This window comes from Symphalangus syndactylus, chromosome 13, assembly GCF_028878055.3.
Source record: "Symphalangus syndactylus isolate Jambi chromosome 13, NHGRI_mSymSyn1-v2.1_pri, whole genome shotgun sequence".
NCBI lineage: Eukaryota > Metazoa > Chordata > Mammalia > Primates > Hylobatidae > Symphalangus > Symphalangus syndactylus.
The window spans coordinates 35816654-35830896 of NC_072435.2; the positions used below are offsets into that span (position 1 = coordinate 35816654).

At 45.9% G+C, this 14243-nt stretch overlaps 1 protein-coding gene and 1 long non-coding RNA gene across 3 annotated transcripts in view; one reads left to right on the top strand and one right to left on the bottom strand.

The window, feature by feature from the left end:
• The window catches only part of LOC129460573 (uncharacterized), a 17143-nt gene continuing 2900 nt past the window's right edge, over positions 1–14243 (top strand). Inside the window, exons 1-3 of one of the 2 annotated variants that reach the window (XR_010115283.1) lie at positions 1–318; positions 12326–12441; positions 13371–13468. This is a non-coding gene — a long non-coding RNA (uncharacterized lncRNA). The remainder of the gene's footprint in view (positions 319–12325; positions 12442–13370; positions 13469–14243) is intronic. The other variant, XR_008650264.2, reaches the window with a different exon arrangement.
• On the bottom strand, positions 2655–10187 carry LOC134732284 (uncharacterized). Its single transcript, XM_063616059.1, has 2 exons — positions 8570–10187; positions 2655–6462 (listed from the first exon to the last, which is right to left on the bottom strand). The coding sequence occupies exon 2, from the start codon at positions 5122–5124 to the stop codon at positions 3910–3912; it is 1215 nt and encodes a 404-aa protein (XP_063472129.1). The 5' UTR covers positions 5125–6462; positions 8570–10187; the 3' UTR covers positions 2655–3909.

The following is a 14243-nucleotide window of genomic DNA, read 5'->3' on the forward strand; positions in this document are numbered from 1 at the left end:
CACAGAAATTCTAGTTTCCTCCAGGGTGGGTGCGGAGAGGGCCTGGGGTTGGCTCAGGGAGGGGGATGCAGAACTAGGTCCAGAGAAAAAGGTGAGGTTAGAACCGGGCCTCTGGACGGAACTGTGGGCGAGGGGAGGGGCCCGTACTCGGGGGTGATTTAGAGGTGGGACCTGGCCTAGCCCGCGGTTCAGGTGGCGGGTCGGGCTGGAAGGGCGGGGATGAAGGATGGGACGCATCTCTGGGGATGCTCCTCCAAAGCTTTTATTGGGCTAGTGCAGTGGCTCCCGCCTGTAATTCCTGCACTTTGGGAGGCTAAGGTAGGAAAATAGCTTGAGTCTGCTGGGAATGGGTGCTTGTTTGGTGTCGCAAAATCAACACTGAGACAAAGGATCTCAGCAAGGCTAGTTTTACTTTCTGCAGAATGGGTGCCACTGGCTGGCAGTCTTGCCACCAGAGCACACACTAACAAAGGAGACAGGGTTATTTAAACTTGACGTGTCCACCCTTCTGCTGTGTCCGGCTTCCATTGGCTGGAACGGGACCTCACATTCTGTACTTCACTGGATTGGCTAGCAACTTAGAACTTCCCAAAAAAGGCAAAGGCAGAGGAGAATAAAGGAAGAGAGACAGTAACTTGTGGACTGTTGAGAGAGGCAAAAACACTTCTAAATAGGGAAAGGAATAGGCCATGACCTAATACTTGCTTGGAAGAGTTCAGGCATGCCAGGGCAAATATCTAGACTAAAATGTGGGAGCTAAGAACACAGAGTATATTGACTTCTTTATTACAGCTGGCAGAATTTAAGAATATGACCACAGGTCTTTGAGAAAATTTGGCTTCTAAGAGGGATTACTATTTATTTCAGCCAGACTGGGAGGAAAGTCCCTTTGAGGAGGAACCTGTATTTATTTCATTTTCTACAAGTCCAAGAGTTTGAGACCAGCCTGGGCAAAGTAGCAAGACCCTCTCTCTCTCCCTCTCTCTCTCTCTCTATATATATATATATAAACATATATATATAAACATATAAATATATAAATATATATATGTTCAAAATGCTTGTTCCCTGGTGCCGTAAAGAAATAGCACTTGAACATAAATTTAATTTACTCAGCAAGGCCATTTTTACTTCCTGCAGAAAGGGTATACTCACCAGCAGTTTTGCCACGAGAGTACACTAAACAAAGGAGATAGGGTCATTTATAACCTGTTGCTTCCAACCTACTGCTGTGTCCAGTTTCCATTGGCTGGAATGGGACCTCACGTTCTGTATTTGTCCCAATTGGCTAGCAACTTATAACTTTTTAAAAGAGGCAAAGGTAGAGGAGAACCAAGGAAGGAGGAAGTAACTTGTGGAATGCTGAGAAGGGTCAAAACATCTTCAAATAAGGAAAAGGAACAGGCTATGACCTAATGCTTGCTTGGACCAGTATAAGCATATCAGGGCAAATATTTAGACTAAATTGTGGGAGCTAAGAATATAAAGTACAGGCTGGGCGCAGTGGCTCATGCTTGTAATCCCAGCACTTTGGGAGGCCGAGGCGGGCGGATCACAAGGTCAGGAGATCGAGACCACAGTGAAACCCCATCTCTACTAAAAATACAAAAAATTAGCCGGGCGTGGTGGCGGGCGCCTGTAGTCCCAGATACTCGGAGAGGCTGAGGCAGGAGAATGGCGTGAACCCGGGAGGCGGAGCTTGCAGTGAGCTGAGATCGCGCCACTGCACTCCAGCCTGGGTGACAGAGCGAGACTCCGTCTCAAAAAAAAAAATAATAATAATACAAATTTAAAAAACGAAAATAAAGGCCAGGCGCAGTGGCTCACGCCTGTAATCCCAGCACTTTGGGAGGCCGAGGCAGGTGGATCACAAGGTCAGGAGTTCAAAACCAGCCTGGCCAAGATGGTGAAACCCCGTCTCTACTAAAAATACAAAAATTAGCTGGGCACAGTGGCAGGCGCCTGTAATCCCAGCTACTCAGGAGGCAGAGGCAGGATAATTGCTTAAACCCGGGTGGCAGAGGTTGCAGTGAGCCAAGATCATGCCACTGCACTCCAGCCTGGGGGACAGAGTGAGACTCCATCTCAAAAAAAAAAAAAAAAAGACAAGAAAAAGAAAATACATAATTATTTGTTTATTCTGAGTATAGGGAAACACTGATAGGATTATTCTCAAAAAAGATTCAGAATCTATTGGGGATAGATGGGAACAGCTAGAGCAGAATGGTGGGGTAAGAACAAGATGGAGGCTGGGCATGGTGGCTCATGCCTGTAATCCCAGCACTTTGAGAGGCTAAGGTGGGTGGATCATGAAATCAAGAGATCAAGACTATCCTGGCCAACATGGTGAAACCCTGTCTCTACTAAAATTACAAACATTAGCCAGGTGTGTTGGTGCACTCCTGTAGTCCCAGCTACTCGGGAGGCTGAGGCAGGAGAATCACTTGAACCCAGAAGGTGAAGGTTGCAGTGAGCTGAGATTGTGCCATTGCACTCCAGCCTGGGTAACAGAGCAAGACTCTGTCTCAAAAAAAAAAAAAAAAAAAAACAAGATGTAGAGGATAGGGAAAGGGAAACCTCTCTGACCTCTCTGAGCATAACATTCTGTTAGTTCTTATTATGCATGTCCAAGTAAAGAGACCACCAAGCAGGCCTTGAGTGAGCAACAATGGCTGTGTATTACATCCGGGTGCGGATGGGCTGAGTCTGACAAAACAGTCAGCAAAAGGTGGTGGGATTATCATTAGTTCTTATAGGTTTGGGATAGGCAATGGAATTACGAGCAATTTTTTTTGCAGGCAGAGGGTGGAAGTTACAAAGTACATTCTCAAGGGCGAGGAGGATGTTACAAAGTACATTGACAAGGGTGGGGAGGGCGTATTGTCACAAGGGTGGGGTACATACACAAGGGCGGGGAGGATGTATCCTACAAAGTACATTCAGAAGGGCGGGGGAATATCACAAAGTACATTATAACAAGGGCAGAGGGACATCACGATGGCTTGACCATGATGCGGCCAGCTCAGAGGACCTTACATTCCTGCCTTTTATGTTAATAATGCAGGTGGACTGCAGTTAGGGTACTATAGATGACTAAGTAGGGTCCAGTCCATCAAGGTTGTAGAGTTTGAGGGGTCAAATTCTTCACAAGAACTGATCGTCCAGCCAGGGTGTCTTCATATGGCTGGGAATCTGGAGTAGGCAAGAGAAGATTAGCAGCCTGGCAAATTTCCTATCTAGCCTGCTGGAGGACTGGAAGATAGTCACCTAGAGGGCTAGTGTCTGGCAAGAGGTTGGGGCCTAACAAGAAGGTATGTCCATATAAAACTTCAAATGGACTATACCCTGTAGCTTCTTGAGGACAGGATTTAATTCTAAAGAGGGCAAACAATAACAGTACTGTCCAGTCTTTTTTAAGTTGGAGGCTGAGCTTGGTGAGGTGTGTTTTTAACAGACCATTAGTTCTTTCTACCTTTCCCAAAGCTTGAGGACGGTAAGGGGAATGAAGGTTCCACTGGATGCCGAAGGCCTGGGGGACTGCTTGAGTGATCTGACTAACAAAGGCCAGTCCGTTATTGGACTCTATAGAGGTGGGAAGGCCAAACTGAGGAATTATGTCTGGCAGAAGGGAAGAAATGACCATGGTGGCCTTCTCAGACCCTGTGGGAAAGGCCTCTATGCATCCAGTGAATGTATCTACCCAGACCAAAAGGTATCTTAGTTTTTTGACTCAGGGCATAAGAGTAAAGTCAATCTGCCAGTCTTGGGTGGGGGCAAATCATTGAGCTTGATGTGTAGGAAAGGGAGGGGGCCTAAGATATCCCTGTGGGGTGGTAGAATAACAGATGGAACACTGAGAAGTAATTTCCTTGAGAATGGATTTCCATGATGGAAAAGAAATGAGAGGTTCTAAGAGATGGGCCATTGGCTTGTAACCAACATGAAAGAGGTTATGAAAGGACGATAAGATAGAATGAGCCTGTGAGGCAGGAAGGAGGAATTTTCCTTGATCCAAGAACCACTTGCCTTGAGTAGGAAGGGACTGATAGGTAATAGTTTCAGTGGGAGTACAGGTGGGAATGATAGACAAGAAAGAAAAAAAATGGCCGTGAGGGACAGATGTGGGAATACTAGCTGCTTCTTTTGTGCATTATCAGCATAAGCGTTGCCTCGAGCAGTGGGATCTGGTGACTTCTGCTGCCCCTTGCAGTGAATGACTCTGGCTTCCTTAGGCAGTAGAGCAGCCTTAAGGAGGATTTTTATTAAGGAAGCGTTGATGACGGAGGACGCTTGTGTCATGAGAAAACCTCTTCCTGCCCATATAACAGCATGGTGATGTAGGATGTGGAAGGCATACTTGGAATCAGTGTAGATATTGACACATAGTCCCTTTACAAGGGTGAGAGCCCCAGTTAAAGCAGTGAGTTCGGCTTGTTGAGAGGTAGTGGAAGGGTGCAGGACAGTAGCTTCAATGACCGATGTGGAAGACAATACAGCATAGCCTGCCCTTGCTGGTGACTGACAATTTGGCCTTGAAGAACTACCATCAATAAACCAAGTGTGGTCTGGATTAGCAACACAAAAGAGGGAAATATGGGGAAATGTGGAGGACGCCATATGGATTAGAGAGATACAGTCATGAGGTTCAGGTTTGGTGCTAGGTATAAGGTGAGAGGGCGAGTTGAAGTCTGTGCCAGGAACAATGGTAATTGTGGGAGTTTCAATGAATAGTGAGTACAGTTGGAGGAGTCTGGGGGCAGAAAGTATATGCACCAAGTGTGAGGAGAAAAATAGATTTTGAAAATTATGAGAACTGTAGAGAGTAAGTGGGGCATGGTTTGTGATCTTGAGGGCCTCTGAAAGTATTGAAGCAGTGGCTGCCAATGCACATAGACAGGAGGGCCAGCCTAGAACTGTGATATTAAGTTGTTTGGATAGGAAGGCTACAGGTTGTGGGTCTGGTTCCTCTGTAAGAACTCCAACCACACAGCCTTGTATTTCAGCCATATGTAAGGAGAAGTATTGGGACAAGTCAGGGAGTGCTAATGTGGGAGCTATTTCTAGGGCTGTCTTTAAGGAATGAAAAGAAGAGTGGGGAAAGGACTTAGGTTCTATGGGGTCCATCAGGTTTCCCTTTGTGAGTTTATATAGTGATTTATTTAGGATGGCAAAACCTGGTATCCAAAGGCAAAAGTATCCAACCACGCCTAGGAAGGAAAGGAGTTGTTGCTTTGCAGAAGGTGTTGGGGTTTCAGAGATTAGCCAGACACAATTAGCAGGGAGAACACGTGTGTTTTGATGAAGGACTGTGCCGAGATAGGTAACGGATGGGGAAGAAATTTGGGCTTTAGAGGGGGATACGTGATTCCCCTTTGAGAATAGATGTTGAAGGAGCAGGAGGGTATCCTGTTGGGAAGATCCGTAAGAGGGGCTGCAGAGGACAAGGTCTTCCACATATTGAATAACGTGAGAAACGGATGGACGGAAAGGAAGTAAATCATGAGAAAGAGCTTGACTAAAGTAATGGGGGTTGTCTCTGAAGCCTTGCGGCAGTACAGTCCAGGTAAGTTGCTGAGATTGGTGGGTGACAGAATCAGTCCATGTGAAAGCAAAAAGAGGTTGGGATAAGAGGTGCAAAGGAATAGTGAAGAAAGCATCTTTGAGGTTGAGGACAGAATAATGAGTTGTCGAGGGAGGTATTGAGTATAGGAGAGTATATGGGTTTGGCACCACAGGATGGATAGGTTAGACAATTTGGTTAATAAAGCGAAGATCCTGAACCAACCTGTAAGATTTGTCCGGTTTCTGGACAGGTAGGATAGGGGAGTTGTAAGGAGAATTTGTAGGCTTTAAAAGGCCATGCTGTAACAGGCGAGTGATAGCAGGCTTTAGTCCTCTTAAAGCCTGTTGTGGGATGGGGTACTGGTGTTGAGTGGGGTAAGGGTGATTAGGTTTTAATGGGATGGTAAGGGTTGCCTGATCAGTCACCAAGGAGGGTGTAGAGGTATCCCATACTTGTGGATTAAGGTAGGGAGACATGAGAGGAAGATGCAAAAGAGGCCTGGAATCAGGCATAAGGACAGCAATGAGGTGTGGTTGTAGTCCAGGAATAGTCAGGGAAGCAGATAATTTAGTTAAAATGTCTCAGATTAATAAGGGAACTGGGCAGGTAGGGATAACTAAAAGAGTGCATAAAAGAATATTGTCCAAGTTGGCACCAGAGTTGGAGAGTTTTAAGGGGTCTAGAAGCCTAGCCGTCAATACCTACAACAGTTACAGGGGCAAGGGAAACAGGCCTCTGAGAAGAAAGTAAAGTGGAGTGGGTATCCCCCGTATCAATTAAACAGGGGATGGACTTACCCTCCACTGTAAGAGTTACCCAAAGCTCGGCGTCCATCATGGTCCAGGGAGCTTCTGAGACGATCAGGCAGCGTCAGTCTTCAGCCACTAAGCCAAGGAGATCTGGGAAGGAGTCAGCCAATGAACGTTGGGTTTGAGCTCCAGGAGCTTTGGAGTGGCGGTGATGTGAGTCAGAGAGTCCGACTTCCAGTGGGGGCCCACACAGACGGGGCATGGCTTACAAAGAATCCCAAGATATGTTGCCACTTGGCAGCTTTTTCTCGGTTACTGAACACCTTGAAGGCGAGGTTGATTAAATCCTGTTGTGGGGTTTGGGGGCTGGAATCCAATTTTTGGAGTTCTTTTTCTAATGTTAGGAGTGGATTGGGTGATAAAATGCATATTAAGGATAAGGCGGCCTTCTGGACCCCATGGGTCTAGGGCTGTAAAGCATCTAAAGGTAGCTGCTAAGTAGGCCATAAAGTGGGCTGGGTTTTCATCTTTACACTGGGTAGTTTTCTTTAGCTTGTCATAATTAACAGCACTGTATGCTGCCTTTTTGAGCCCCTCAACTAGGTAGGAGACCATGTAATCTCGCCTAGCTATACCTGGGGAGTCCGTCTGGTATTACCAATGGGGATCCTCTCAGGGAACTGCCCTGGTGCCCTCTTGGAGGCCTGGCTCATGAAGATAGCAGGTGTCTGTCTGACTGGGCTAGAAAATAAACTCTTTCTCATTCATTTGGGGAGAGGGTAGAGGTCAGGATGACACTTAAGTCACTCCAGGTTAAATTGTGGGACTGAGTTAGATATTGGAATTCCTGTATATATTTAGTGGGGTCTGATGAGAAAGAGCCTAAATGCTGGCTCATTTGGGAACCGTCTGATAGAGAAAAAGGCACATGTACCCTGACTATGCCTTCAGCTCCAGCCACCTCTCTAAGAGGAAATTGTTGGGCAGGTGGGGGAGAGCTAGTCACAGAACAAAACTGTAAGCCAGACTGGGTGTGAGGAGGGGAGGTAATAGAAGCATTATAGGGTGGGGTAGTGGAGGCTGTGGAAGAATTGGGACCCAATTCAGCCTGGCGAAGAGCAGCTGGGGGAGGAGGAGAGAGGTCAGAGGGGTCAGTGGAAAAGGAGGATTCAGAGGACTCTGAGCTTGGGGTGGAGACCAAAGGAGCAGATGGGAGAGAAAGAAGGAAAATCTGGGACAAGTCCCATTGGGAGCAGAAACTAGGGAGGAAGTGAAGTGTAAAAAATGCCTGGACATAAGGCACCTCAGACCATTTGCCCAATTTTCAACAAAAATTCTCTAGGTCTTGTAGGATAGACAAATCGAAAGTGCCATTCTCAGGCCGGGCGCGGTGGCTCACGCTTGTAATCCCAGCACTTTGGGAGGCCGAGGCGGGCGGATCACGAGGTCAGGAGATCGAGACCACGGTGAAACCCCGTCTCTACTAAAAATACAAAAAATTAGCCGGGCGCGGTGGCGGGCGCCTGTAGTCCCAGCTACTCGGAGAGGCTGAGGTGGGAGAATGGCATGAACCCGGGAGGCGGAGCTTGCAGTGAGCCGAGATTGCGCCACTGCACTCCAGCCTGGGTGACAGAGCGAGACTCCGTCTCAAAAAAAAAAAAAAAAAAAAAAAAAAAAAAAAGAAAGTGCCATTCTCTGGTCAATTGGGACCATTGTCAAGTTTGTATTGGGGCCAAGCGGTATTACAGAAGAAAATAAGACATTTAGGTTTTAGGTCAGGTGTTAGTCAAAGGGGTTTTAGGTTTCTAAGAACACAGGCTAAGGGGGAAGAGGGAGGAATGGATGACAGAAGGTTGCCCATAGTGGAGAATGTAAGTTTAAAGAGGAAGGTAGAGACACGGAGAAATGGAGGTGGGCAGTCACCAGTCTTCCAGTAGGCATCCCTGACTGAGTCCTGGGCTTTAATGTGGGTGAGCAGCCAAAGCAGGCGTCCCTGCAATTGACCTGCCCTCAAGGGAATGTGGGTGAATGATCAAGGCAGGCATCCCCGCGGTGATCAAACACCAAGGGAAGACTGTCTTCCCAAGTCCGTGACCAACATCGGAGTCTTTGGATGCATGGATAAAGTGTGTCTCCTTTTTGTCTCTACCAGGAAGGGAGAGAAACTGAAAATTGAAAGGAGAGAGATTGAAAGGAGGTGAGAGAGTTTAGGTAGAGAGCAAAAAAACCGCTTACCCGAGTGCAAAAAACCACTTACCAATTTGAAATTAGTGAGATGGTCCTTGGGCTGGCTGGTCTGATGACCTGAGGTCATAGGTGGATCTCCTCATGGAGGGAGTATAAGGACAGGGGATGGGTCTCCTGAGGAGTTCCACTGTCCCAGGTTTCAGCACAAAATGTTACACGCATCTGAGTAAAGAGAGCACCTAGCAGGCTTTGTGCAAGCAACAATGGCTATGTATTACATCCGGATGTGGATGGGCTGAGTCTGACAAAACAGTCAGCAAAGGGTGGTGGGATTATCATTAGTTCTCATAGGTTTGGGATAAGCGGTGGAGTTAGGAGCAATTTCTTTTGCAGGCAGTGGGGTGGATGTTACAAAGTACATTCTCAAGGGCTGGGAGGATGTTACAAAGTACATTCACAAGGGCAGGGAGGGTGTATCGTCACAAGGGTGGGGAGGAATGTTACAAAGTACACTTACAAGGGCAGGGAGGGTGTATTGTCGCAAGGGCCAAGGGCAGGGTACATTCACTAGGTGGGGGGGGATGTATCTTACAAAGTACATTCACAAGGGCGGGGGAATATCACAAAGTACATTATCACAAGGGCTGGAGATGTCATGATGGCTTGACCATGGTATGGCCAGCTCAGAGTACCTTACAGTTCTGATGTTTAAAATCACATTCTTTTTTTTCTTTAAAAAAAATGCAGGGTTTCACTCTGTCACACAGGCTGGAGTGTAGTGGCATTATCATGGCTCACTGCAGCCTTTACCTCCTGGGCTCAAGGAATCCTCCTGCCTGAGTACCGGGGAGTACATATGTGCACCACCACATCCAGCTAATTTTTAAAAATATTTTTTGTAGAGAAGAGATCTATGTTGCCCAGGCTGCTCTCGAACTCCTGGGCTCAAGTGATCATCCCTCCTTGGCCTCCCACATTGTTGGCATTACAAGTGTGAGCCACTGTGCTTGGCCCTTTATTCTTTCACATATTTAATTTTTTAAAAAATCCACATAGGTAGAGGGAAAACCCAAAATGGAATATGAACAGGAACAATCAATCTGAACTTTGTATCAAATGGGTAATAAGACCATGTAAGAGGAACAACACAGCAACAGTTGCTGCCTAGATATTAGAAATAGAGGCCAGGCACAGTGGCTCACCCCTGTCATCCTAGCATTTTGGGAGGCTGACACAGAAGGATAACTTGAACAGGATTTCAAGACCAGCCTGGGCAATATAGTGAGACACAGTCACGACAAAAATATTTAAAAATAAAAAAAAATTAGCTAGGCATGGTGGTACATGCCTGCATTCCCAGCTACTCAGAAGGCTGAGGTGAGAGGATTGCTTGAGCCCAGGAGGTCGAGGCTGCAGTGAGCTATGATTGCACCACTGCACTCCAGCCTGGGTGACATGGCAAAAAAAAAAAAAAAAAGAACACCACCGGGTGCTGTGGCTCATTCCTATAATCCCAGCACTTTGGGAGGTTGAATCAGGCTGAGTCAGGGGGTCTGAGTTCAAGACCAGCCTGGCCAACATGGTAAAACCCCATCTCTACTAAAAATACAAAAATTAGTTGGGTGTGGTGGTGCACACCTGTAATCCCAGCTACTTGGGAGGCTGAGGCAGGAGAATAACTTGAACATAGGAATTGGAGGTTGCAGTGAGCCGAGATCACACCACTGCACTCCAGCCTGGATGAAAGAGACTCTGTCATTCATAAATAAATAAGTTTAGAAAAAATAATGTGTCTGAAAGGATCTTGAGCATCCCTGTGGGCAAATTCCAGGCATCATCCATAATGGTGAATGCACAAATACAGATACAAATGAGCCAGAGCCAACCTTACATTCCTGCAGTAAATGCCACTGGGTTTACTATTTTCTTATCATGGGGTTGGAATTTATTTGCTAATTCCTTCCTTCCTAGCTTGCTTGCTTCCTTCCTTCCTTCCTTCCTTCCTTTTTTTTTTTTTAATGGAGTCTTGCTCTGTTGCCCAGGCTGGAATGCAGTGGCATGATCTTGGCTCACTGTATTTTTTAAGTTTTCAGTAGAGAGGGGGGCTTGGTATGTTGTCCAGGCAGGTCTCGAACTCCTGGGCTCAAGTAATCCTTTCACCTCCTTTCAAAGCGTTGAGACTCCAGGCATTAGCCACTTTGCCCGGTCACTACTATTATACTTAGTGCATTTTTTTGTTTGTTTGTTTTTTGAGACAGAGTCTTACTCTGTCTCCCAGGCTGGAGTGCAGTGGTGCAATCTCGGCTCACTGTAACCTCCTGTCTCAGCCTCCCCGGTAGCTAGTAATACATGTGCGTGCAACCACGCCCAACTATGTTTTTTTAGTTTTAGTAGATACAAGGTTTCACCATTTTAGCCAGGATCGTCTCGATCTGACTTCATGATCGTCTCGATCTGACTTCATGATCCACCCGCCTCGGCCTCCCAAAATGCTGGGATTACAGGCGCGTGAGCCACCGTGCCTGTCTTACTTAGTGCATTTGTACCAATACTCATTACCAATATAATTCTGTAGTTTTTAATGATTGTACTGTTTTTATCAGTGATAAAAACTATATATATATGTATATATATATATTTATCTTGTACTGGATCATAAAAAGATTTAGCAAGATTTGCTTCATTGTTAATACTCTGAAAGGATTTATGGAGAATTAGGACCAACTGGGCCTTGAAAATTTCATGTAATGTAAAGATGTCTGAGCTGGGCGCGGTGGCTCATGCCTGTAATCCCAGCACTTTGGGAGGCCGAGGCGGGCGGACCACGAGGTCAGGAGATTGAGACCATCCTGGCTAACACAGTGAAACCCCGTCTCTACTAAAAATACAAAAAATTAGCTGGACATGGTGGCAGATGCCTGTAGTCCCATGTACTCCGGAGACTGAGGCAGGAGAATGGCGTGAACCCGGGAGGCGGAGCTTGCAGTGAGCCGAGATCGTGCCACTGCACTCCAGCCGGGGTGACCGAGTGAGACTCCGTCTCAAAAAAAAAAAAAAAGATGTGTGGCTGGGCATGGTGGCTCATGCTTGTAATCCCAGCACTTTGGGAGGCCCAGAAGAGAGGATCACTCTAGCTCAGGAGTTTGAGAACAGCCTGGGCAATGGAGTGAGATACCTGCTCTACCAAAAAACAAAGTCTGAGCTTAGGTGCTATGTTCCTTGTTACAGCGTGAGCCACCGCGCCCGGCCGATACTGGGTAATTTATGATGAAAAAGAGGTTTAATGGACTCACAGTTCCACATGGCTGGGGAGGCCTCAGAATCATGGCAGAAGGTGAAAGAGGAGGAAAGGCCCATCTTACATGGCAGAAGGCAAGAGAGGCTGTCCAGGGGAAGAGCTGCTTATAAAACTGACAGACCTCATGAGACTTACTCACCATCACAAGAATAGCACATGCCTATTATCCCAGCTACGTGGCCGACTGAGGCATGAGAATTACTTGAACAGCACGGGAAAACCCGACCCCATGATTCAACTACCTCCCACCTGGTCTCTCCCTCAACACCGTGGGGATTATGGGAGCTACAGTTCAATTCAAGGTGACATTTGGGTGGGGACACAGCCAAACCATATCACCTGGCAACTTGCTTGCATCTCATAACATCAACTGTTTCTTTGGGCCTTCAGTCCTGCTGACTTCAGGCCTGCTGAGTCCCTAAGCAGAGGAATATGTATTCAAATCTTGATTTTTCTCATCGCAGTACATAGTGGGAGATGCCCAGTCCCTCTGTGAACACTGACAGAATTTTTTTTTTTTTGAGACAGAGCCTCACTCTGTCACCAGGCTGGAGTGCTGTGGCGCAGTATCAGCTCACTGTAACCTCCGCCTCCCAGGTTCAAGAGATTCACCTACCTCAGCCCCCAAGTAGCTGGGACTACAGGTGAGTGCCACCATACCCAGCTAATTTTTGTATTTTTAGTAGAGACGGGGGTTCACCATGTTGCCCAAAATGGTCTCAATCTCTTGGCCTCGTGATCCGCCCACATCAGCCTCCCAAAGTGCTGGGTTTAAAGGCGTGAGCCACCGTACCTGGCCCAGAATTCTTTACTGCTAACACGAGTGGGCCTGGTTCTGGAGGATTTCCCAATGGGTCCTGAAGAACCACAGTTTATTGGCTTATGGGCAAAGGGGTATGTCTATCAGTTGGCCTTTACTGTGTAATAAACAGCCACAAAAATTACTAGCTGAAAACAGCAGCTACTTAATTAGCAGAAGCCTCTTGAGGATGGACTTGCAAACCTAAGTTGTGCTGGTTTCTACTAGTCAAAGCAAGGACTGGCTCACATAAAAAGGAGAGAGATTCCACCTTCAGATAGTAATCTCAAAGACTTGGGGCCATCTGTAATCTACCACAGGGTGTCATTGGGCCTCTGTCAAGGAGCCTATTCTTTCTGCCACCAGATGTCTAATAGCTTGTGTGACAATGCACTTCCTTCTGGGTCTCTCTCCAAGTGTAGTAAGTGTATATGGGAATCACTTTATTCAAACAGCCTAGTGTACTTAGTTAGAAAGAAAAGGTATTAACGATTTAAATTTAAAATTGTTATTTATGGTAACAACGAAAAGTAACATACAAATTTCAAACATCAAGAATAAAATAAATTAAAAATATGATCAATACAAAGAGAGGGGAACACAATGAAACAAACAGAAAAAAAATAAGATGCTAGAAATTAATCCAAATTATTACTAATTAAATTATATGTAAAGCACTAAATGTGCAACATAAAAGGATTATTAATTGGTATTATTCGAGTATTCTTTTTTCTTTTTTTTTTTGTGACACAGAGTTTTGCTCTTGTTGCCCAGGCTGGAGTGCAATGGTGCGATCTCGGCTCACTGCAACCTCTGCCTCCCAGGTTCAAATGATTCTCCTGCCTCAGCCTCCCGAGTAGCTGGCATTACAGGTATGCACCACTAGGCACAGCTAATTTTGTATTTTTAGTAGAGATGGGGTTTCTCAGTGTTGGTCAGGCTGGTCTTGAACTCCCGACCTCAGGTGATCCACCTGCCTTGGCCTCCCAAAGTGCTGTGATTATAGGCGTCAGCCACTACGCCCAGTGGCAATACAGATTTTTTAAAACTCCAGCTAAAGTATGTATAAAAAGACACATTTTTTTAAAAAGCATACAGAAAGACTAGGAAGTAGAGGAAAATCAAGCTGATGTAACTATATAAATAGCTAACAGAATTAGTGGAAAACATGGGAGAAATAGTGTAGATTTTTCAAGCCAAATATTATCTGAAAGAATTCACAAACCTGGGTACTTTCTACCAAGATTAACACAAGGGAAAGAATGCACAATTAATAAGTCATTCCAGAATGCAAAAGGAGACTGAAGCTATACAACCAGCAAAAATAAAAAATATAAAAAGTATAATTTTTTGCTACACATTTGAAAATCAAAATATGCCTAGAAGAATATTCTCAAAATGCTTATGCAAGCCTTAGTTGTCTTTTTTTTTCTTTTTTATAAGGTGGAGTTTTGCTCTTGTCGCCCAGGCTGGAGTGCAGTGGCACGAACTCAACTCACTGCAACCTTCGCCTCCCAGATTCAAGCGATTCTCCTGCCTCAGCCTCCCAAGCGGCTGGGATTACAGGCGCCCGCCAACTCACCTGGCTAATTTTATTTTATTTTTTGAATTTTTAGTAGAGACGAAATTTCACCACGTTGGCCAGGC